The 25,902-nt window shown below is 32.8% G+C and overlaps 1 protein-coding gene across 49 annotated transcripts in view; it reads right to left on the bottom strand.

Annotated features, from left to right (window-relative positions):
• Positions 1-25,902, bottom strand: part of RIMS1 (regulating synaptic membrane exocytosis 1) — a 517,655-nt gene that overhangs the window by 166,218 nt on the left and 325,535 nt on the right. For 32 of the 49 annotated variants that reach the window (XR_010158065.1, XM_016955814.3, XM_016955798.3 and 29 more), the window contains 2 exons: positions 2,742-2,809; positions 855-965 (listed from right to left, as the gene is read on the bottom strand). Coding sequence is in view for 48 of the 49 variants with exons in the window: in XM_016955814.3 (XP_016811303.1) it covers positions 855-965; positions 2,742-2,809 (179 nt within the window). In the remaining variant the exon portion in view is untranslated. Of the gene's footprint in view, positions 1-854; positions 966-2,741; positions 2,810-23,315; positions 23,984-25,902 lie in introns of those variants that run through there. The other 17 variants (XM_024357278.3, XM_024357285.3, XM_016955835.4 and 14 more) reach the window with 7 other exon arrangements.

The raw sequence follows: 25,902 nt of genomic DNA, 5'->3' as shown, positions 1-25,902 counted from the left end.
ACTGTTTACATTAAAATTCATTTTTCTTTATCATCCAAATTCATGTGTACCAGTTGAATTATTATTTCTACATGAAGATAATATCCCATTGTCAAGATCAGTTCTTGATCAGATCTTAATCTCTTTTGTATATGTGTAGTAAAATGTAGGTCTATGACTATAAAGACTGTAGATTCAAAGCAAGAAAATAACACCTCTGGGAAGCAATTTACCATTGTGCAAAGCTTAATAGCCTAAATGCATCTCTGCAGCTGACCATCTCATCTGAAACATGTATCTATGCCCATAAGACTATCAAAGTCTGAGTTTTATTATAGAATATTTTAAAATCTATGTTTAAGTTCTTCCAATGCAGGGGCTCAAATATATATAATTTAAAATGAAGAGAATATCACCAAAAGTTGAGATTCATCCACAATTCTTAGTGGCATACCCATTAGTGGAGGTAATCAGAATTATTTCATAGCAGGAGTAGTTAACGGTAATAATCAATAAGACAGCACTATTAAGTACATTAATTTTTAAAAAATTCTTACAAAACTATTGTAATTAGAAAGTGATCCCTTTAATGATGTTTATGTTGCTGCTTAAGTTACAACAAAAGTCCACATTATCTATGCTACTTTCCATTTAAATCTTTTTAATGCAAAAAATCATCCTGAACTTTATAGTCAGAAGAAAATACATTAGTTTCCCTAAATTTTATTCAATTTTCCTAACACATCTATATGCTATATCAATAAAATTATATAAAATATTTAAATGACATTTAAAAATCATTGCCAGAAACTCCGATGAATGCAGACCATACTGTAATTCACCCTTTAAGAAACATTTTAAACCAGCATACTTACTTTCAGACCCAGCAATGCACCTGAGTCTTTGGGCATGGTTGTTCTCTTGTTAAGAATAACACGTCCAATTAATCGGTCCCCCTCTTTAGATGGTTGCCACGTTACAGGATGCTGTTAAAACATGAATGAGTTTAAAAAGTAATATATACAGAATGTAGTGCATTCAGCTATAAAAAGAATGAAGTCTTGTCATTAGAGGTAACATGGATAGAACTGCAGAACATTATGTTAAGTGAAATAAGCCAGGAATATGTTAGTTCCCACATGAAAGTTAAGCACTGCATGTTCTCACTCACATGTGGAAGCTAAAAAAATGTTGATGTCGTAGTAGTACAAAGTAAAATAGAGGATAATAGAGGCTGGGAAGGTAGGGAGAAGGAAAGGGTAGGGAGAGATTTGTTAAAGAATATACAATTACAGCTATACAGGAGGAATAAGTTCTGGTGTTCTATAGCACTATAGGATGACTATAGTTAATAATATATAGTTTCCAAAAGCTAGAAGGAGGACATTGAATGTTCCCAATACAAAGAAATGATAAATGTTTGAGATGATGGATATGCTAATTATCCTGATGTGATCACTATACATTACAGGTGCTGACACATCACTATGCACTGCATAAATATGTACAATTATTGTGTCAATTAAAAAATAAAATAAAAGAGAATAGGAACAACTGGCAGAGTAACTTAGAAATCATTACTGAAAAATATTTTCATTTATAATATCAACCTAAAAATATTTTAAAATCCTAAGGAATTGATAAACAAACTGGGCATATCCAGACAAAAATATTATTCAGTGATAAAAACAAACATAAAAGCATTATCAAACCACAAAAAGACAGGGAAGAACCTTAAATGCATATTGCTAAGTGAAAGAAGCAAATCTGAACAAGCTATAAACTGTATGATTCTAACCATGTGACATTCTGGAAAAGGAAAAACTATAGAAACTAAATGATCAGTGGCTGTCAGGGACTCAGTGGGGAAGAAAGGAGAGAGGGATGAATAAGTGGTGCCAGGGATTTTTAGATCAGTGAAACTATTCTGTGTGATACTGTAACGGTGGACGCATGACATTATAAATGTGTTAAAACCCACAGAATGTATAACATGAAGAAGGTACCCTAATGTACACTATGGACTTTAGTCAATAATAATAATACATCAATATTGGCTCATCAGTTGTAACAAATGGACCACACTAATGCAAGATGTTAATAACAAGGTAAACAGGTGGAAAGGGGTGGAGTAAGGAAGTGTATGGGAATTCTGTACTTTCTCCTCAATTTTTCTGTAAACTTAAAACTGCTCGAAAAAGGCCTATTAAATTTTTAAAAAATAAACAACTTGCTTTCTTTCCTATAGACACAAGTTATTGGTTGCAGCATGATGCAATTTCTTCAGTTAAAAGACACTCTAGAGGAAATTATTTCAGTGGACTCCATCCTTGGCTTATAACAATTTTCATTTAGAACTATATTTTATTTGTAGCAGAAATTTATACTAAAAGTTTCTTAAAGTGGTTGGCAAATAAGTATACATTTTTAAATAGTTCTAAAATGGAATTAATTGAAATTTAAAAATATATCTGCTTACATAAAACAACTGATTCTGTATGTTGACTTGTTAATGTCAATATCCATAACCAAACATCTCAATCTTACTTATAGTAATTATTTAATAATTGTTTTTTACTTAATTTAAAATTTGTTATAATTATCCAGTAATAACTTTTTTCTTCAAAATTGTACTATCTTAAATGAAATCAATATTTGCCCTTACCAAATGAATAATAGAGCAGATATCACATATCAGACAAAGGACAATTAACGAGCACACATATTCCCTAAACTCCAAACACACTTTCCAGAAAACTTACCGAACTAATAGGTGATGTCTCCCGGCTGTGCCACGTGGCAGGATCCAACCAGTAATAATCCAAATCACCTGTGCAATACAAAAAGAATGAAAAGTGTAATGGTATTAAAGAGAAGAGTGTATCACTTTAAGCTTTACTTCTTCAATCTATAAAGTAAAGAGTTTTAGTATCATAAGCTTGAGCGTGTACATTGCAGAATGATGCACACCTGTGTTGCAAAGGTTGTGACTTGAATCACTGGAATGAATGTATGCTACAAATGCACTTCATACAATGAATGACTACCTTTTTCTCTCATAAATCAGTCTGGAAACATATAAATGTACAGAAAAAAAAAAAACAGGGTTAATCTGCCCCTCCTAGCCTTAAAGGACAGTCCATACCCAGCCACAACCTGCTATCTAGTGATGCTGGCTAAAATTTTATTCATTGACATGAGGTAAGTACTAAAATATAGTGTCTCTCTTTATACTTTCTGAACTAAATAATATCTTTCAAAATTATTATCTGATCTTTATCTTCTCTCATCAACTAAAAAACATAACATACATTTTTTGGGACACAGTGATGAGTAAATAAATATGAAAAATAACTTTTTCCAAAAGACTGGCTACAAATGACAGAGTACTCAAAAGTTCTAACTTTGTAAATATGTGTTTATGAACCTTTATTTTTGATCTTTTGGCTTAACAATATAATGCTAAAGAAGGCATCTGAGAAAAACTGAAAAAACTTCAATGGAAAGTATCAGTGCTTTCAGTATTTGTATAGGATGAAAGGCCGGAGAAAAATTGGGTAACCTACATGAGAAGAGATATTAGGGAAAGCAGGGGAATAATTCCCTTTTAAATTTTCAACATCAGATTAACTCAATAAAATTTTTCTCTGCATAGATCTTGAAAGAGAAAAACATAAAGTGAGTAAAGCATGCTAGTTAATAATGAGCTATCAACTGTTGGGAAAATATGCTTGGTTGATGCCTGTAAAGATCATAGGTAAGGAATTGTATGTACATGACAGGCATTGCAGATACAGGCACTATAAACAAAATGCTACATGAAATAATTTTTAATAATATTTAAAATATTCAGGCACTTCAATTCCATACACTTCAATCCATACACTTCAATTTTTTAGGAACTGCTTCCCTTTTCCTTAAATGTTATTTATACAGGTACTACAATAAACATTTTTCAAATATTCATGTAGATTACAGTAGTATATTCTATGCAGGGGTTAATATTAGAAATTTCATTAGAAAAAACTATATTCTGTTAAAATTTACTTCACATAGATTCCATATCTCTCTCCAAATCACATACTTTAAAAATGTATACATGGTTTGATGCCAAAAAAGATAAATCTCTATACTCCTACTGGGCCACCTCAGTTAATGGAATATTAGGAAGTCAGAAAAGAACTTTTCTTCTCTTTCATATTTACTGTTTGTAAAAGTTCACGACTATTCTTAAAGTAGCTCTCTCTTTAGTATTATGACAGCTTGTTCTGAAAGAAAAACTATATTAATAAAATTGAAATTACTACTAACACAAATGTTATAATTCAAAAGGTAATTATTGCAATTTGTAAAACTCTATCCTATAATTTCATATACTTAGTAAAAATGCCTAATGACTTCCTGAATGCTGATTCATTTTGAAATTCTGTGAAAATTAATAGAAACACTGAGATATTTGAAGAGAAAGAAAATTATATTTCCCCCCCAAAAGAAAAATTGATCATTAATTCAAAAGCTACCTTAAAAAGTCTTTGAAGTTTAAAAAAATGACAAAAATTCTTTCTACTTTAAACACTTCAAGAAAACAAAAGTTTATTGTATCCCTCAATAACCTGACTTAGGTCTTGAAAACTACTCGTCAGGATTCTTCTCTGGTTCATGCCCCAATTTCTCATATGGCGGTTCAACCCCTTGTTTCGCTCATATTATCCTAAGTAAATCTATTAATATTATAAATCAAATATGAGTAAAACATGGAGTTGAACCACCATATGAGATACATATATTCGTGAATATTCGATCTGCAAAAAACTGTTCTTATAGGCAAAGGACCAAAAGCTGATGTTTCTGGGTAAGATTCAATGGTGATACTCAACACACTTTATTATGAAAACAGTGCTATCAAGCAGTGCTATTCTATGATATATAAGCTTCGTAGAATAATGATGCTGAATGAAGAATCTAATTTAATTGCTTTGGTACTGGATAAGTATTACACATAGTCTGTCAGATGATTCCAGTGAGGAGCCAGGACTCATACAGTATCCCGTAATAAAATGGATGCTACAGATATTGCAGCTTAAACAAATTTTATTTTTTCCAACTTTGGCCATACACAGTTTTGTAGCCATCTACTAAATATTGCTAACAAATGTAAATGTAAAAAACACATTCATTATTTTAGCATACAATATTTGTATATATTTTAGTATACAATTATACTTCCTTCATATTCTGAATGGCTAATAGTTTTCTTATCACTAATTTCATCATTACCCATTAAAATATAACACTTTTGCTTAAAGACTTACAAAAAATAAAATCTAAAATCTAAATACTTAGTTGTAAACTACCTTTGTTTGTTCTATCCCTCTAATTACTGTTTGAAAAATATTACTGAACTTTTAAGCACTCTTAATTTGTCTTTATAACTAAGATTTCACTATTATTAACGGAATAAGCAACACTCAACAAAACATGCTCCTAAAATATTCAGAGTCTAATATTTCATTAACACAAAACATTTTCCTTGATTACTTTTGTAATAGTTGATTAAAGATATTGGCTGCCAGGTGGCATAGCTGCAAAATGATAAATTCATGGTATTTGCTTAGGGAGTCAATACAAAAGCACCTTGGTCCTCACAGTCAATAAAACGTCCTAGGAACTAATTCACTATTACCATTAATTTAGAATCAGGAAATATGTCAGCTGCTTGTGTCTATGGAAATGTCTCAAGTTCATAACTAGCCAAGTTCAATGAAGTGTTATAATTTTGAGCATTATTTTTTGTGAGCGATTTTAAAATTTTTATACTATCCCTTGTGAAAAAGTAGGTTATTAAACTTAATAAACACCCAACTATCAGTGCAGAAATAAAAGTCAGCTAAATTACACATAAATTTTCTCTAAAGAGAACCAGTGTTTCCTAAACCCAGGTCATTATGATTAGAGTATGTAACAAGGCATAAACATGTATCTCTATCTCTATAATTTAGAATTGTGTATCATGATGTCTAGTGTTAAAGCGCAGTGGATTTCAATAAGATCAATCAATGCCAATTAAACAAAAATGCCTTCAAAATAATATACAGGCACGATTGAGCATGTGTATGTTAAAAATATAAAAAAACCATTCCTCTAATTTCAAATATTAAATATCTATTTAGCAATTTACATGACAGCTCTACTTGACCAAGTGGAATGTGTACCTAATGTGCAGGTAGTAAAGGAAAGCTTATCTGTCCCAAAGCCTTGAAGTATTAGAAAATTTGAACTTCTTGACTATCTCTAGAAGTAATATGCAGCATATTTTTAACATCATTATAATGAATAATAATAAAAGATGGAATTCAAAGCAATTCTAAGATTGGCTCACAGCAACTCACAGCAATGAATAGCAATTTCAAATACATACATGTGGTCACCTTCAAAAAGAGATTGTTCTTTCTAGATATTAATAGAATAGATTTTCATTCAAAAAAATGTAAATTTCACAGACCAAAAATCAGAATTATCCTTCCCAGGTATTTCCTGAACCTCTTAAAATATTTTCCTCTTTTACTTTTTTGAGTCCTCTATAGCAGGATGTGAGTTGGAACTAAATGAAGCATTGAACAAAATATGTTTATTGAATGTTTTTATGCACTGCATACACAAAAAGCCAACTGAGTTCTAAGAATAGGTTTTTAAGTTGAGACAAGGTAAGATATTGACACGTGGACACATACCATGGTCAGCATACGTGAGTTAAATACTGTTTTAGTTACACTGTGATATTAAAAATATAAACATTTTAATATTTTACAGGGATATTCATTTGGGAAACAGTCTCATAGACAAGAGTTAAAATCTGAAGTCTAAGAACTAAGATAAACTCTTAATTCTGGATTAATATACTGAAAATACATTTTGAAATGTTTCTTCATATTTTAGAAGTCTATTTAAGATGTTTCCATGCCTGCAATGGAAACTTACCCTAAATTATACATAATAGAGGAGCTAACTTTGGGATAAATAAGCAATAATTTTCTATACAGCAAAGTCCTAGAAAGTCTAATTTCACCTAACTACAGGTCAGGGATAAGAAATAAATATTATTTAATAGGGCTTATTATCTAGGCATTACAATAAAATGCGAAGATACACTTGTTAAATTTAATCATTAATCATACAATCTATAAAATATTAAAGTGTATTTTATAAATAAATCTATGTGTACTGTTGCAAAATTTACATAAATTATCTTTCACAACTGAATTACTGTCATTCATGATTGAATTATTGTCAAAGTTCCTAGTATAGTGAAAATACTGGTCCTCAAATACTTTCTGTTAATTTTATTCTAAATTCAGGCCAATATTCACTCCCTAAACATATCGGAAGGCAAACACTGCATAAAATTAGGTAATACAGATTTTTGTCCCTTGAGCTCAAGGCCCAAAGCAGGGCTAGAGGCCTCTTCAGACCACCGGGCTTCAGCAAGAACTTCTTTAACAATTTTAAGTAACTTAAAATCAAATTTCTGGTTTTGGTTCCAGGACCAAAAAAAAAGGTATAAATCATTGGGAGAGTTGCATATTATCTCTAGCCATTAGGAGTTTGTTAGCGCTATTGTTTTCTAAATGCATGTTAGAAATTTCAGTTTGGATGGCAGCTATGTTTACCACCAAAGATACTCAACATAAATAACAATCAAAGAAACACAAATCAAAACCACAATGAGATAGCACCTCATACCTGTTAGGATGGCCTATTATAAAAATTTAAAAAGAAGTCAGTGTTGATGAGAATGTGGAGAAATTTTGGAACCTTTCTACATGGCTGATGGGAATGTAATCAGTACAGTCACTATGGAAAACAGTATAAACTTTCCTCAAAGAATTAAAAATAGAACTACCATATGGTCTAGCAATACCACTTCTTATCCAAAGGAATTGAGATCAGAATCTCAAAGATATTTCTGCATTCCCATGTTCACTGCAGCACTATTCACTATAGCCAAGAGGTTGAAACAATGTTCACTGACAAATGAATAAAGAAAACGTGGTATAAACATACAACATAGTATTACTAAGCCTTGAAAAAGAAGGAAATCCTGCCATTTTTGACAACATGGATGAAACTTCAGAACATTGTGCTAAGTGAAATAAGCCAGATAAGAAGGAAAATATTATATGAGGAATATAATGAGGAGTATAAGTAGTATTATATGAGGAATCTAAAATAGTCAAATTCATGGAAACAGAGAATAGAGTGGTGGTTGCTAGCAGATGGGGAACAGGGGAAACGGGGAGGTATAAGTCAAAAGGTACAAAGTTTCAGTAACACAAGATGAATAAACCCTAGAGATTTACTGTATAGAATTGTGTCTAGAGTTAACAATACTGTGTGTCATACTTAAAAATTTGCTAAGAAGGTAAATCTTAACTTTAAGTGTTCTTATTACAAAAAAGATAATAATAAACAGGGTGGAAGTTTTGGAGGTGACGGATATGTTTATGGCACAGAATGTGGTGCTAGTTTTATGAGTGGATATTTCTCTCCAAACTCATTAAGTTGTATACAATAAATATGCACAGTTTTTTCTATGTCAAATATACCTCAATGAAGTGGTTTTTAAAAAAAGAAAAATATTTCCCTTTTAAAAGTTCCCCTTTGTTCATAATTGCACTCTGCTTCCATCCTAAAACCAAAAACATCCCCTGTGTCTTTCTCTCTGATATGTAACTTTGATAATTCAGGTAAACTGAAGTATTATTAAGTTGATTCATGTAAATGCATCAATTATTATTTATTAAGTTATTGGTGTGACAAAGATATTTGTATTCAGAAAATATTCGTACTCAATGAAACCTCCGGAGTTGAACTACCCCAGAGAGTGATTAAATATTTGTTTGAAGCCCTGTGGTGCCATCCTTATGTTTTATAATTTTAGGACACAGGCAAGGAAACCCAGTAGCTGGTCCAGGAAAGGGAAACTTTATTAACATATTTGGTAGAGGCAGTACTTTTTCTGGTTGTATGTATAGTTTGTTGAATTTGAGAGCAAATTTTTGGGATGCAAACACCACCATGACACAACTCTACAAAGCAGTTATATTGAACTCAGAATCAAAATTTCTGGCTGAATCATGAGCTCAGTCATTCGACTCAGAAGATAACTCTCATAGAACCCCTCTTTCTTCTGAGGGTAGAATGAGATAATGTGCACGAAACTGCATTATAACTATAGAGCACCACAGAAATCCACATTGTCAGAGTATAAAAATGTATACTAAAACATTTTGCATTTTTATATAATTATAAGCATTTCTGTCAATTCTAATAGCACGTACAAACTAAGAAAAATATATTTTTCTACCCAGCAGTTTACTTATTTGAAATCTTGAGTAATCAACAAAACTTCATTATGTTTTAATTTCTCCATCAACATTATATGCTAATATTTATAATCATATTCATATAACACTTATAAAATCAGCGATTATGCAGTAAAAAGAACTTTGTACTCCGAGTTGGAGACTTGTGACTAATCCTAAATCTGCCATATTAGGTGCATTCTCTTGATAATATCTCCTCATCTCTATTAACCTTGTCCTCTTTTACAAAATAAGAATAGTGCCTTTCCTCACAAACACTTCATGAGGATTAACTGAGATACGTCAGTGTTGTGAATTGTAAAGGAGTTTAGAAATAGAGCTTAATGTCTCATTACACACTTGAGATGAAGAATATGAAATCATGGTGTTAGAGATCAGACTTACAGTTAATTAGTGATTGTAACCAAAATATATGTAATATCTGTAATCTTTGCAAAACATGCTTTGAAATGGGCTTAGAAAAATGCCGAAGTCCTATTGTTTGTAAAAATTATTAATTGGCCAGATTGTTCAAGATATCCCTAACAATGTTTCCTTGAAGCCAGCTTGTATTATATCTTAAAAATTATTTAGTAGACATTAGATGTAAAATATATTTTAATATTTATTTTCTAATAGGTTGTAAGCTTCCTAACTTCCGGTAATTCATTTTTTAGTTTGTATTCCTTTAAAAATTATCTAAACAATACCAGGATTGATGGTAGTAAGAAAATAACTATTGTAATTTTAAACATGAAATAGGGTCACCGTAGATAATGGGGCTTTGAGAAAACAGAAAACATTGTGGGTTTGCTTTGAAAAGGGTAATCGATATTGAGAAATTAAAAGAAATTGGAGACAGTAAACATCAGTCATCAGATTAATTCTTCCTAGTTTTAAAAGTTATGTACATTTATATAAATTTAGATTTTGAGATCACATGAAGCTTTGGGGTCCAGAAACATTCCCAAAACACCATGATGTTCAATGCCATCTTTCTTACCTCTATATTGGCCTGGTGCTATAATGCCTTAGATAAATTTTATAAATTAAAATTCCGGAAAACTTGAACAACAAACACACAAACACATACGCACACATGCATGCGCACACAACTTTGTGCCTTAGGATTATAAAATAAGAATGTGGTCATGGTCTTCAAGAAATCTAGACCATACTGTATTATCTGTATTAAATGACAATGAAAATGTATCTGAAGATAAGTCTTCAAGGTCATTGATAATGGCCAAAATGCTTTCCACACAAAACAGTTTGGAGAAGAATAAATTTCATGTGTAAATATGACCTGAGGCCTAATAACTGAGAAATTTCTCTCCCAGAATCTAAATATAGAATAGTAAGGTAACCTGGATAACAAATCACAAAATTGACAATCTTAGGGATACTTGTTTTGTTTCAACACAATGACTCTTCATAAATAAGAATTTGGGAAGTGCTGTACACAGAAGGAAATATTTTACTGCAACTTTCCAACTGACCAGGCTTCCACATTGACACTGAGTATTCCATTCACGTGGGAGAACAGGTTGTCAAGTGCAAAGTCTCGGAATAACCAGCCAGGAAACCCTGTGGAAAAAATTGGGGTTTATTTGTTTTCATTGTTTGGGGACTGGATGTTAACCATAGGTTTAAGAAATTGTTGTGCTGGGCAAGTTCACAGCAAAGACATTACAAGAACAAACTCTACATATAAATATCTTTGATAAAGGAAAATGTTAGTCCTTATCCAGACCCAGGCAACACTAGCAAAACAGCATTAAGTTGAAATAATATTCTGAATGTCAAATCAATTTTTACCTGCCTCTATATCCCAAAGACAAGGAAATTAAAAATGTAAAGACGGATACATGCTTTTAGTGATATAAATGAAAATAGTAAAATGATAATAAAGATGAATTTTAAGGATATGTAGAACAAAACAGAAGTAATTATGTGGGACTGATACTTCTTATTTTAAAATATACTATTAATCTACAAAAAAGTAGAAAAGTTTATACTGTAGCAAACAGTGGATAATATAAACAAGTTTTGACACCAGAGATCCCTCAAGTGACTATGAATAGTTTGTTTTTGCCTTTCTTTTCTGTTTTATTCTACTTATTTTTTGGTTTGTTTGTCTTTGTTTTTATTTTGGCTATGCAAACAAATAATTTATAGATACATTAAAGGACTTTATTTTTAAGTTGGAAATTCTTTGACTGGCAGTGGAAAATCACCAGACACAGAAGTTTGGAGAACATTTTATTTTATGCCTTGGCATTGTTTTTGAGAAAACTTCTAGATAGCCATATTAATAAAACTCCAAAACTACAGCTATAGGAAATCAGGTTGCAAAACATTGCAGTCACTGGTCTAAATCTCTGACTCAATGAAAAAGTGGTCAAGCTTTATAAAGTCACGTTCTTTCAACTGTACTCCAACTCCATGTGACAGAAGTAAATAATTTAAATAAGATAAACCACAAAAAATGAGGATAAAGAAGCAATATCAACAAATCCATATAGATTGTATATACATGTTTCATTAAAAAGCAAACTACGTTAATGTCGGTCAAAGACTAACTTATTGACTTAAGAAAGGAATTATCTCCCAGGGGTCCTAAATATTTGACTGAATAAACAGTTTTAAATCTATATTTCCAATATAATTATTTAAAAATATCTTCCTGTTGGAACTGTTACTTTAAAAAATAAGTAAGCCTCACTGACCTAGACTAAAATTGTTCAACACTGGTTTCTTGGCTTTGTCACAGATGCAAGAGAATCCAATTCCCAGATTTACTGGCTGTTTAAATATATGACTTCACAATAACTAGCTGCATGGAACTACCTGCAAGTACACTTTAGAGAGTTTATCCTTGAAGATACTGCCCTACAAATTTTTGAAATGTTTAACACAAAGCAACAATATATACAGAAGTCTTTGTGAGGGCTATGTGGTAAATCAATTTATATTTTCTAAAACAAAACTACGAATTAATTCACACCATCAAACAACCATGCACCTGGAACACACTATATTTCTAGACAGTCCCTCTCCCCTCACTGCACCTACAGTTCCTTTTATTGTACTGTCCTTTATCATTACTATATCAGGTTGTTTACTATATGGATCATGGTGACGATGATTCTCATATGGATCATGCTGCTTCTGCTCCTGCTGATAATCTCCTCTATGAAATAACAGAAAAGAAACTTTCTTTTGGTGTTGGTATCAGGAATAATTAGTGTGCACTTATGCAACTGGCTTTTTTTTTTTTTTGAGACGAAGTCTCGCTCTGTCGCCCAGGCTGGAGTGCAGTGGCGCGATCTCGGCTCACTGCAAACTCCACCTCCCAGGTTTACACCATTCACCTGCCTCAGCCTCCCGAGTAACTGGGACTACAGGTGCCCACCACCACGCCTGGCTAATTTTTTTTGTATTTTTAGTATAGACAGAGTTTCACCGTGTTAGCCAGGATGGTCTCGATTTCCTGACCTCGTGATCCACCCACCTCAGCCTCCCAAAGTGCTGGGATTACAGGTGTGAGCCACCACGCCTGGCCTGCAACTGGCTTATTTTGTATTAAAGATGTTGTGCATTTGTAATGAATGACACTTTTTTGTGTTGGGATATTTGTGATTAAATATGCAGCCTAATTTTCTACCCTTATTTCCCCTTACTGATCTTTTCTATGTATTTTAAATTTATTTCACTTGGCTACATTTTTACATTTTCGCAGCTACTGTAAATCACTTTTGATATTAAAATAGGCTTTAAAATGATATTAACATAGCAATTAAAATCTGACTAAATGATATGTACACAATATAATTTATTATATTTATTGTAACTCTATTTTCATTAAAATGCAGTTTTCCCTCCTTCAAACTCAAAATAACTTTGATTCAACAGAAAACAACAAAATGGAACTGATGTGCAGGTATTACTTTACAGTAAATAGCAAGTTATCTTAATTTATTTGAGAGTCTTGCCAAAGGATGGGAAGTAAGTGAAAAGGTCTTCTCATCTGGCAAAAAGCAATAGAACAAAATCTGAGCTCCTAGACTTTATTCCTAGAAAAACACACTAGCACCTCGCTCATAACTTTATAGCCACAATAATACAAGAGTTTCTTTGGTATTCAACCCCACAAAACCATTAAAGATGCACACTGTAAATGGGAAAATGGTTTGTTCAAACAAGCACATTGACAGCAATAATTATTAACAAGAAAGTGGGCAGGGAAACCTAAACAAACAAATACACAAAAACAAACAAATCAGCTAAGAGTCTATGTGCCCTCAACACTGTGATACTGTGTGTAGCTCTATGAACATAATTGTGTTAAAGAGTGCATGAACAGTTATATATGAAAACAACTGGATTAAAGGGCAAAACATTGATGTTAAAACAATATCCATTAGGCAACAACTAAAAATATTACAGCATGTAAATTTTTATAAAAACAAGGATGAAATCCCTTTATAGCCCTCCTAATTAAAAACAAAGGTTGGTAAATTATAATTCTGATGAGATAAACTTTAATTAAAACAATATAAACAAATAGCAATATCATAACAATAAGCTGGTTGGCAAATATCTGGCACATCGAAAAACTCAGCTGTAAATAAGAAGAGATCAGAAGCTAAGTTTTTACAATTAAGTCATTATTTATCAACGCAACAAAAAGCAGAAACATACAGCAACTGTTTATTAAATATTGCTTCAGATTAATCATGAATTTAACTTAAAGATTAAATGCACTGTAAATAACTCTTATCCCTTTGCATGTTCTATTTCCTGATATTTTTTGAATGCAGTACAAAAAAATGGAAAAGATCAAGTGCTCTTTGCATAATACTCCCCACACAGAGTAGCTGAATTGTCTTTTAAAGATTCTTAAATCAATGTCTTTTAAGAAAGAGCAAACCAAGTGAACAAAACTATCTTTTTAGAGAATTATGTAACTGAATTAAATTGTGAAATTAAGAGACATTAGGTCAAAAAAATAAAATTGCAAACCATTAGCACTGATAAACTATTCAATAACACTAAATCTGAAAATTAAAATTACCATTTGAAAGATTACATTTATAAAAAATTAAATTGAATATTATTTCAGTAATGTTAAGAAGTCAATTTTTCATATTTTATAATTTTTTATAAATCCATAACAAAACGTTCCCAATTGAGACATAAGGTGACATCACTCACAAAGACAGTAAATATGTTTAACTCAGTTCTGTCAATAAAAATGTGCACATTGAAGATTGACCTAATAATATCACCAATCTTAACAATATAAAATCATTCTATTTCACCTAACTTCTGTACAAACCAACCCAAATGCTAGCTAAAATATCTTATTGATCACAGCAGGACTGAGCTGGAGAAATATAGAATCCATGAGAAATACCAAATTATAGTAATTATAATAATCTCAGTATTAAGAAAAAATATCATAGCTTAATTTTATCTTTTATAAAACAAGGCATTATGTTATATACAGGTATACTATAAATAAAACTAAAGGCTGATCTCCATTTCAAAATAAAAGAGCCAGTCAATAGCACCTCCTAAACTCAACCTCAGTTTCTTTTTAACTGGCAAGACCATAAGTAGCATTTAGCTTATAAATAAAATGTTTATTATTCACGTTTGAAATATATTTGTAAAGAATTTGTGATAATTGTTGCAACTGTATTCTAATGGCTTAGTTTTCAAATGAGAAACTCATTACTACCCTAGGCTAGCCATTTTGCATTATTTACAGTTGAAAGGGACTAAAAACACTGAAAAACATCTTATTGGCCTTTATAATTTCCATTATTACCAAGAAGTTCTATGGTTCTATTTGTTTCTCAAAGTGATGTACTAACAGTTTTAATGAGAAAAAAAAAATCACACACACACACACACACACACACACACACACACACACACTCACCCCAGATCTTCGGGCCTACCATAATCTCTGACATAATTATCACTGTATCACATTTTAGATCACACATATGGATGTGTACTTAGTTCACAAGTATGCAAACTGTATCCATTGCAATTTAGCTTTGTTAAACCATCCAGGAAATCTGTGGAGAATAAAGATATTACGTTTAAAGACTCTATATAGCAAACTCAAAGGGGACAGCTTCAAGCAAAAACTTCAGAAAGACTATTCTTGTTACAAACCACATGTTTCTTACCAATACTCAAAGGGTCTTTCAGATTAAATAGATGTTTTAGAGCCCCTTATTCTGTGCTTAATTTTTCCATCACTTTTATGTCTTAATTGACTAGCTCTGATTACAGTAAAATCTCATAATAACAAACCTTACATAGAGATCTCTATAACTAAATGTCTGCCTAAAACAAAACTAGCCTCTGAAATCAAGAAATCACAACGTATTTGTCAAAGAAGCCTATTGTCAAGAGAAACCTAGTCTCTGTCAAGCCATTCTAAACAGAAACAAGCTCAATGAATTTGCAGTCATTCCTAATGTCTTTGCTTATGCCAATGATCTGTCTAATCATCATATATTTATCTTTTGGAGATTTAAGCTTTGGGTGTATTTGTTTATGATATAAAATGGCAGAGCCAATGAAAACACCAACTAGTAACTAAGGTTTTTTTGTTGTTGTTTTGTTTTTTTAGCAAGAGCAATTTGAAGCTGGTCTTGAGTTTATTCACTAACCATAGATGAGAAGTGGTGTACCTTTGTGTAGGCAGGACTTTTTCTACCACTGAATGTCAAGTACTTCTTTGTTGTGACTTTTAAGGAAAGGATTATAAACCTGAGTTATGCAAGTCCTTTTACATGGTCCATAATTACATTTAGGGGATCCACACACTCTTTTAAATTGCAAGTAAAATTTTGTGTGCAAAAGTATTTTTTCCCTCAAGAGTCCATTGCTTCCTTTATTTCTCAAAGGCCTCTGATCTCTCCCCAAATTAAGAACAAATGGTTAAAGGGACTAAAGGAATGAGTGACCCTGAGTAGGGTATTATGATATGGACTTGTTGCTTTACCTTTAGCTCCCAGAATTATCCTCTCTTGCAGGTCCTCAGCCTCAGCAGTATGCTTTCATGAAGATCACTATTTAAGCCAGGCACTTAGGAAATCAAAAAACCATACTCAGAGAAAATGAGCTTTGTGAGTACATATAGAGAGCAAGGGAACTCACCTCAAAAAGCACTTTCATGACCTAGCAACACTCCAATGAATTATATTTTTCAAAAGCCTTTAATATAGAATAGGCAAGAGAAATATCACACACAAATGTACTAACATCTCTTCTCTGATGAATACCTTAGACAATTTCAGATATATGCTAAATAGGAAAATATAGAAAATATAATAATAAACTTTATATAATCTAAATAAATGATTACAGAACATAATCCTGAAATAAAAGTAAAAAAAAAAATTAAGTGGATAAAAAAGTTGTTGCAATTTGAACCTACTCAGAAGAACAAGTTTCAAGGGCTAAGCATTCTCTAGAGAGAAAAACCACAAACATTGCAGGGCTAACAGCCTCTTGTAACAAAAACAAACAAAAAAAACCCCTCAAAGCTATTTATAAGCCTAAAATATAAGACAGATATTATAGTATTGAAATACATTTGTTAAAACTCACCAGTCATTATATCAATATACCCCCTTTTCTGAAGTCAGTTTTGAAATTTGTTCAATGTTTACAGTTCATCATATGAATTTATTTCCCAGATATTCAAGACTCATAGAAGTCACGTAAAACCTTCTCTAAAACTTAAATTAACTACGCAATCAAGATTTTTGGTTACACTTCTGCAAGTAATTGACCCACTCATAATTATGATGATTCCCTTCTTAAAGACAAAAGATTGGCCTACGTGAAGCAGGTTATATAATATCTAAAACCATTTCATTAGCCTACAACTTACAGGCATGATGATAAGTATTTAAAAGTTTTCTTGACAATTATCATAGTATCAAATAATTACAAATTCTTTCATTAATTTATCTTCTTTGATAAATTGACATGCTTCTTCCCAATCTCCCTAGCCTTAGAAAATTGAGAATGGCAAGCATTTGTTTTACTTATTAAAAGTGTTTACAGATGACCTGGGGAAGGATAGGGGAGAATATATATTTGCTGTTCATTGAGATTAATTTTTGTTTTTGTTTTCCAAATGACTTCTTCATTTCTCTAACAGAACCCTCCTTGCCAGGAACATTCACAGGTAATACTTCAAAATGAAAATATCTATTCTCCTTGAAGATCTTCCTAACTATGCACTAATAAACAGCAGCACCCCATAAAATCAGGAAGTTGGAAGAGACTTGAGCAGACAAACTTCTATGGAATTCATAATCACTTTACTAATAAAGTTATTGCCCTCATAAATATATGTGTAGAGACTATAATTCAGACTGGTTCCTCAGAACTAGACAGAGAAATCAATCACATTGTTTCTCTTTTTCTTTCGTCTCTCATGTACATATATGTGGGAACATGAACCATCATTGCCTCAGCCTTCCTCTCATAATGGTGGGTGTCTATTATTAAGAAGAAACAGCAAGTATAAACATCAACAGAAGATTCATGATCATTATAAACTGGCAATTATTAGCCACTCTGTAAGCACATTGTTCAATTTACAATAAAATCCTTCCATCCTCACTAAAGAATATATTTAATTAGGCTAGACTCACAAACATTAACTAGTATTTGGTAGGCAGCAATCTGATTCATATTTTTGCCAGTGGAAGGTGGCTACTTTTCCAGTTGCCTCTGACCCTTTGGATTTTGAGCTTGCCTTCAGCACAAAGTAGACCTCTTGAAAAACATTTGCTGAGAAAAGAAGGCAGGAGCTCTCTTCAGCTGCCCTCAGCAATACACACTGAACCTGAGGGGGAGCAAGGGAGCAGTGAGGACAGCCCTTGTCCCTGGCCGACTTTCAGAGAGCCCCAGTGCCTCTCTGCGTCCAGGTCCTCATCAGGCTGCAGCACAACTGTGATGCCTCTTTCCTCTCCCAAGGAGTGCAGTCTTAATAGTAGGTGCCCTCGGGACACCTCAAACTTACTCAATGCCTATTTGGCAAAATAGTTACAATGAAGCCAATTAAAAAAAAAAAAAAGCAAAAAAACCGCTGTATTTACCTCTTGTATTAGGAAAACTGCATACCTTTGAACATTTAATAATTGTGTCTTTTTTCTACATGAAAATCATCAATAGATGATCTTGAGCATCTGAAAAAATGTTTTGCCATTCCTACAGAGAATAACAGGAGAGTCTTTTTCCAAACTGGCAGAAGGGAAACAAGGGCCAGAAGGGGTTAGTCACTAGTTACTCTTTTAACCCAAGGTCACACACCTAAATCTTTGATGCAAAAGATTACACTTCTCTTTCCTTCTTTGTGTCTTGGGCTCTCTGTTCCCCTCATCTGAACAGTTTTCCCTTTAGTCCACAGCTTAACATCACCGAAAACACAGGCATTTCCACGAATGTGTTCTATAATCAGGACTGTCAATTAGGAGAAACCAAACCTGGTCAGCATTTTTTCTAAACACTTGAAAAGAACAATCTATATTTACTTAAATCTTTGTATTTTCAAGAAGATTAAGCTCTGACATTTTCTAATTTTAGTGAAAGTCACTAAATAGGGAAAGCAAACTCTTTGATCCATCAGAGAAGAAAAATGTATCTTTCTGAATTAATTGTATATTATCTATATATCTCAAGTTAAGACTTAAATGTAATACTAAAATGTATATAATTTAATGTGTACTTCAGATAAACATTTAAATCATAAAAATAACTTTATGTAATACAAGTAATCATTATTGCATCCTAAAATTACATATTTATATAAAGCAAAACATCCTTATTCTCTACTGATAGAATCTAAATGAAACATTTTAGTATCTTACTCTTTTGGATAATTAAACAATAAATTACATTAACTTTACATTTATCCATAGATTAATATAATTTAGTTTACCTGTTCCTGAGTGCAATGTATGAAGTAGTAGAAACTGCAGAAACCCAGCAAACATAACAGCAGCATCGGAGTGGTTAACTAAATGCCACTGGCATCAAATCATTAAATTTCAGCTAGCAATGGCAGCAAATGCACAACACAATTTAAAAATCCACCAAAATACAACATTTTAAATAAAATTCCCTGTGGTCCTTGCATTCTAAATCAAAGCCAAAAAAGCCTGCAGTGTCCAACATTATACAACAGTGACACTAAACAAGGCCATAAGTGCTGCTGTCATCAAAACAGATCTCTGCAGTGAACAGATTCTCATTGATTACAGCATTAATCTATAGTGCTCTGTGCTGTACTAAAGTGGCTCCCAGTGTAGCATACACTAAAGCTCTTTTAGCTCCTCAATTAACCATTTCCTAAAACAATGCACAGAAGCTGCTACCTTCCTGAAGCCAGAGAGATGAAACGTTGTGGTCCTTAAAGCTAACACAGAAGAAAAGACTCAGGCAAATGTTCAGGAGCTCATCTTGTACCCACTGACACTCACTGGGATACCCATGGGTTAAGATGACAAGGTTGAGCAGATGCCTGTCAGACCACAGAAAACTCACCTGAAATGATTTGGTCCCATTATCAATCACTGGCAATGGTCCTGCCAAGCCCTGTGTAACAGATCATTTCCTCTGCAGTTTCCCTAACTGAGGAATCTTACTCAGCTCAATGACAACTGGCACCAGTAAGCATAAACCAAGAGTATACACAATTGATTGTTGGGAACACAGGCAAAAGTGCTTCTTCAGGCTTTTCTGGTATGGCCAGCCTAGTGCTAATGGTGGCTCATCTCCAGAGGGCAAAAGGACAACCTCAAACAGGTTTTGCCAGAGAGCTGGGGACAGGAGAAGGTGGCTCGTATTTCTGATATTTTTAAAGATGCATATTTTTGAGGACTGTAGATGCATAATTCATAATACAATAGATTTTTTTTTCTCACTGAGACACAGAATAATTATCCTCTCATTGGGTCACCTACATTTTACTTCATCCACCCATATTTTGTGTTACAGAACAACAGCAACAGTAACAACAAAATTAGTTGATTTGAAATTATGTTACTATCTCAATTACATTTTTATTGTAGTACAACATTCAGATCCCAGAAACAGCAATGAATAATGATACACTTCTCTAATCATCTAGGGATTATTTGCTGAAAAATCAAGGTGGACTGCTTCTACTTTGTTTTAGAAAATGAAATGGCCAAATGAGGATAGAGAGAAAATTAGGAACATCTTTCATTTATTTAAAACAAATGGTGCTGTGTTTACTTAAATTACATGTACTTGTCAAAAATAATTATCTCATGAGAAAAAAAATTAAAACTGAGCCATGGATCATCTCATTACCAAAACAACTGCAAAATATCAGCCTTAAATGAAATGACTAATTTGAACAATTTTTCTCTCTTAAAAGAACATATTTACGGTCTCACTCAGAATCTGTTTGCTTTTTTTTCTTTTCCCAAACTTCCGCCTATGCTTAAAGCTGGCTGTAGTCAAAACCTGACCAAGTTATTGTTGGGAAAAGCGAAAGGGAAACAAACATTAATTGAATGCTTATTAAGTGCCAAATATTATACTATTAATTTTATTTAATTTATTTCTCATAGGCATATGGAAAAATCAACAACACTTATCCCATATTAGAGATGGAGTTTAGAAAAGCTAATTAAATTGCCCGAAGTCCATGATTTATAAGTAGCAGAGTTGGGATTTGAACTTGGTTTTGTCTGTTTTGAAAGCCATGTATGAGCTTTTCACTACACCACAGTAGTTAGGAGTTACTGCAATTATTTTGTTGAATTACTTCAAAGTTATGTCAGTTTTTGTGAAAGTACTCGTGACTTGTTGGAGGTGCAGCGGGGGGCCTATAATGATATACTTCTATTTCCCATGTTTTGAGGTGGTGAAGATTTTCCGGAGCAGCTATTGGGGCTGAAGTCTTATACTTGCTGAACTTAAGTTGCTTCCATTATGATATGGTCATTAAGAAGACATACAGATGGCATGATCTAGAGATAGACCTGCTGGTCCAGCAAGTATACAGAAGAGAACCAATAGAAAGGGAGTCAAAACTTTCAACAACCAATATACTCATTTTGTCTGGTTGAAATCGCTACCATATAATGTTCTTTGACTAGAATTTAAGAATGCATGAATCAGGCTGGGAGCAGAGGCTCACGCCTATAATACCAACACTTTGGGAGGCCGAGGCGGGTGGATCACCGGAGGTCAGGAGTTTGAAACAGCCTGGCCAACATGGTGAAACCCCATCTCTACTAAAAATACAAAAAATTAGCTGCGTGTGGTGGTGGGTGCCTGTAATCCCAGCTACTTGGGAGGCTGAGGCAGGAGAATCGCTTGAACCCAGGAGACAGAGGTTGCAACGAGCCAAGATCGCACCATTGCACGCCAGCCTGGGTGACAGAGCAAGATTCCATCTCCCAAAAAAAAAGAATGCATGAATCATATAAGCCTATGTAGGCTCAAGTCAACTGAAATAAAACATTTTAATACACTGCATGTGTCTATTGTTGTGCTTGAGTTTTGAGATTTAAAAAAATATTTATTTCTCTATTCCTATTTCTTTTCTCTTGTTTATTATCCAGTATGGGCTTACTTCAAATTATAAAGTCATTTTGAATGTCATTAATCTAATATTTGTCCCTCATTCCATCTCATGAATTCATATTAATTTAGTATACTTACCGTGAGTTCCCCAAAGTGCCTTAAGAAAATTTATCAAATAGTAACAAATTGCATTTCTAACAGAAAATACAGGGTTTACCAAGTATTTTCTGTTAGAAAAGCAATTTTTTACCAAACCCTGTTTGGATTTATTAAGTATTTTCTGTTAGAAATGCAATTTGTTACCAAACCTTGTTTGGTTTATTAAGTATTTTCTGTTAGAAATGCAATTTAATAAACCAAACAGGGTTTATTAATCAAAATGGTATTCATAGATTTCAAAATTACAGAATCAAAGCAGAGAATCAATATTAGAAGAGATTAATGTTGACCTTATTCTAAAATATCCTTACTTATTTCTGGGTACCACATACTATGAGCTTTCATGCATAGTAGCAAGTGTTATTCACTGGAGCCACTGTCTAGGTAAAAGTAGAAAAAATCCTTCTATTTTCATTTTTTAAATTCCAAAATTTATGTTAACAATATTTACTCATTTAAAATATTTCTACAACGCTTCCATCTTGAGCTATATATATCTTTCTTCTGGGTTATATATTTCACAGCCTCATACTTAGTTGTGATTCCACAGCTATATCAAAGACCAGAAAACTGATTTCCCTTGGGAGAGAATACATAAAACCTAACATCAAATGCAATTTTGAGCTTGCTTCATATATTCCATTTGACCTTGTGCTATTGTAGTTTAGGTCAAGGCCTGCATTTGTGAAAAGGTTTTGGTACTTTCGCAAGAACCCAGGAACCATTATTTTAAAAAAGTGACACAAACTTCCTATTTTTGCATTGACATTCCACTAATGATTACTGCAATTTGTCATGTATTTCTCATTCTTTGTATGAGATAGTAAAGCATGGAACACATTTACAGAAAAGAAAACCCATGCACAATTAAGTAGCCTGCTATTTTTTTTAAATTATTTTCACAGAACATTGATTTTCTAATCTTCAAATCTCCCTTGATGTGGCTATTACACAGGAATCAATCATAAACATAATTAATCATCTTAAAATCTTTAGGGCTATATTATAAACCCTACAATCTCATTTCAGAGTAACAGATTAAAGATAAAGTTGGTAACTGGAAACTTTATTCAATTAAGAACACTGTGCACCTGACACACAGAGAATAGAAATATTTTGACTGGAAAATAGATACAGAGGGAGTGTTAAATACAGATTTAGGTACAACTGGGACAAAATGAAGTGGGATTACCATTATCTATTGCTTACCAGCAACTGCTCGTCGAGCTTCAATTGTTCCCTCTTCGGAATCAACAGACCTCACTTCTTCCCACCCTTCTGAAGAGACATGAATCCCAGGTGCACACATGACAGCAAACTTGCAAATAAATCCAGCTTGAGAGATTTAAGCCTTGCTGTTTAAACCACTCTCTGCTGCTCAAGATCTTATCTAAGAAGAGTGTGAAGCGCCTCCTTCATCACTCTGCTTATATCATTGAACAACAGGACCAGCAGAAAATGGAAACTGAAATAAAACATTGGTGTGAGAACAAGAAAGTCTCCTTGCATGACTGACTCAGGTCACTGCAGGCACTGTGCAGTTACCCAAAGGACTGCTTGGATAAAATACTGTAGACAAGCTTCGGTGGGCCTGGTGGTGTGGGGACTGGTAGCATTTACTGAGGAGAAGCATATTGGCATCTCTGTTGGGTTTTAACCAGATCCACAGGATTCAGGAAATAAGCTCTCTGCCAGATGACACTATGCTCCTAGCCATTCCTTCTGTTTACTTATCGCCCAAATTACTCTAACTAGTGTCCTTTGTCGTGCTGTGAGCTTATTTGTGGAGAAGGCTAAATAAAGGATTTTTATGACAATGAAATGGCCATTGGCCCATAGAATGATTTCTTAACCTAACTCTTCTGCTTTTGTTCAGTACCATTAAAATTAATTAAATGGGAGAACTTATTATTATATCTTTGATTTATGAAGAAAAACACTTTTGTTTCTTCTTGAAATATTTGAACTTAGGCTGTATTTTTAACTGTTACATATTCTTTAAATAGTACTTACCTCTTATTACATAAACTTTTTAAGGTAGCTTCCCTCTTCCTATTATTTTTCTATCAGATGCAAATACATATATATGTGAATATATTATATATAGATTCCTATTATATGTGACATGCTACAAAACTAATACACATTTCTGAAATATGAAGAGCTGTACCTTCTGATAAATGAGATGCATATTCCTAATTTATGAAAAAAATTATATATTTTTATCTACCTTAACTGTAGTCTTTTCACTAAAACAAACTAAAAATTTCACATGTAATTTTAATTTAAGCATATTTTCCTGCAGGTAATTATTATTTTTTTGGATTTCAATACAGAAAATGTTGTAAATAGCAAAAATAACACAATCACCTTGCATTTGCCTATATTTCATACTTCCTAAATAATATTCATATGCTTCAAAATGAATCTGAGAGGTAACAAAGATGGATAGCATTAACGAGAGAATCAACCATGTAGAGAAACAGACATGGAGTATTACCAAGACTGGTTTATCCTGGAAATGAAATTCCTAAGTCACTAACCTAAGGCTTCTACTTCACCAAACATTCATTTTCAAATTAAACTTTGGTACTAATATGACAGCCAGAAAGTACAGATAAAAACCTATTACAATCAAATGCCAATATTTTTAATGTTGAAATATTGATCACATATAATATCTTAGAAATTCCTTTTTATTCCTCCATAGTCCTATTAATTCCATATGCAAAATTAATCTGATTTTCAAATCACAAATCTCCTACAAGTATCCTTTGAAGTAATAATCAATAATGTATTGATTTTCTAAGTTCCATACACCACCAGCGTATTAAGGACAGTATTGAAGTACTATATGAAAAATGTATATATTATTTCCAAACTCTTCCAAAGTACTTTCAAAAGCTGAAAAACATCTCTACTAATCTACAGCTGACTCACTTATGTAATATCCTGTTGCTCACAATTATATCTTGTAAAAAATGTATACTTCCATATAGACAAATATGCTAATCATTTTAAATAATGAGAATGTCTACATAATTTACTTTGATAGGATGTAAATCTAGCATCTCATTCTTTATGGGACTACAGAATGAAGACTGCCCAGGTAGAACTAACACATTACTACTGAGTTTACTGGCTAAATCTGCTGTGTGAGCCCTGCTATATTGTATTAATGTATTGGCGCTTAAGAAACAATAGCAGGACAAACTCTGGACAGAAGAGGGCAAATATATTGTCTTTTAATCTGTACATGTGGAAACTCCAGATCCTTTTAGTAATACCAAGATTCTTAATCTTTACAACCAGTAGTAGAATATAATATTTATGAAAGGTTATGGCATAAAAACATGTTCAGGTTCACGATACCTCCTCTGAGAGGTTTTCATTGACTAAACCCAATGCACATTAATCTTTTTATTGTTTAGCACTTCCCTTTAGGTCTTCAAGGGACAGTCAGCCTTGCATAATATTTCATTCTGTTATTTCTTCCAATTTTCACTGATCCCTGCATGCATGCATTCAGAACTTCTTTCATCAAACAAAAATTCTGAGTATCAACTATACTAAGCACTGGAGTAAAAGAAAAAATACATAGAACAGGTCTGTGCCTCAAAGGTTTATTGCTATTATTATTCCCATGTTACAGATGAGGAAACCGAGGCTTAGGTATGATAAATGACATATAAAGTCAGTGGCAACACCAGAATTTGAATTCAACAAAAGCAATAATAATCAAAGCTAATATCACTTTAGATTACCACTTCCTTAAATTTGGGGACTCTCACTTAAT

This window comes from Pan troglodytes, chromosome 5, assembly GCF_028858775.2.
Source record: "Pan troglodytes isolate AG18354 chromosome 5, NHGRI_mPanTro3-v2.0_pri, whole genome shotgun sequence".
In the NCBI taxonomy this organism is placed as follows: domain Eukaryota; kingdom Metazoa; phylum Chordata; class Mammalia; order Primates; family Hominidae; genus Pan; species Pan troglodytes.
Note: the sequence above shows the minus strand (reverse complement) of the source record. Positions and strands in the feature narration are given on the sequence as shown.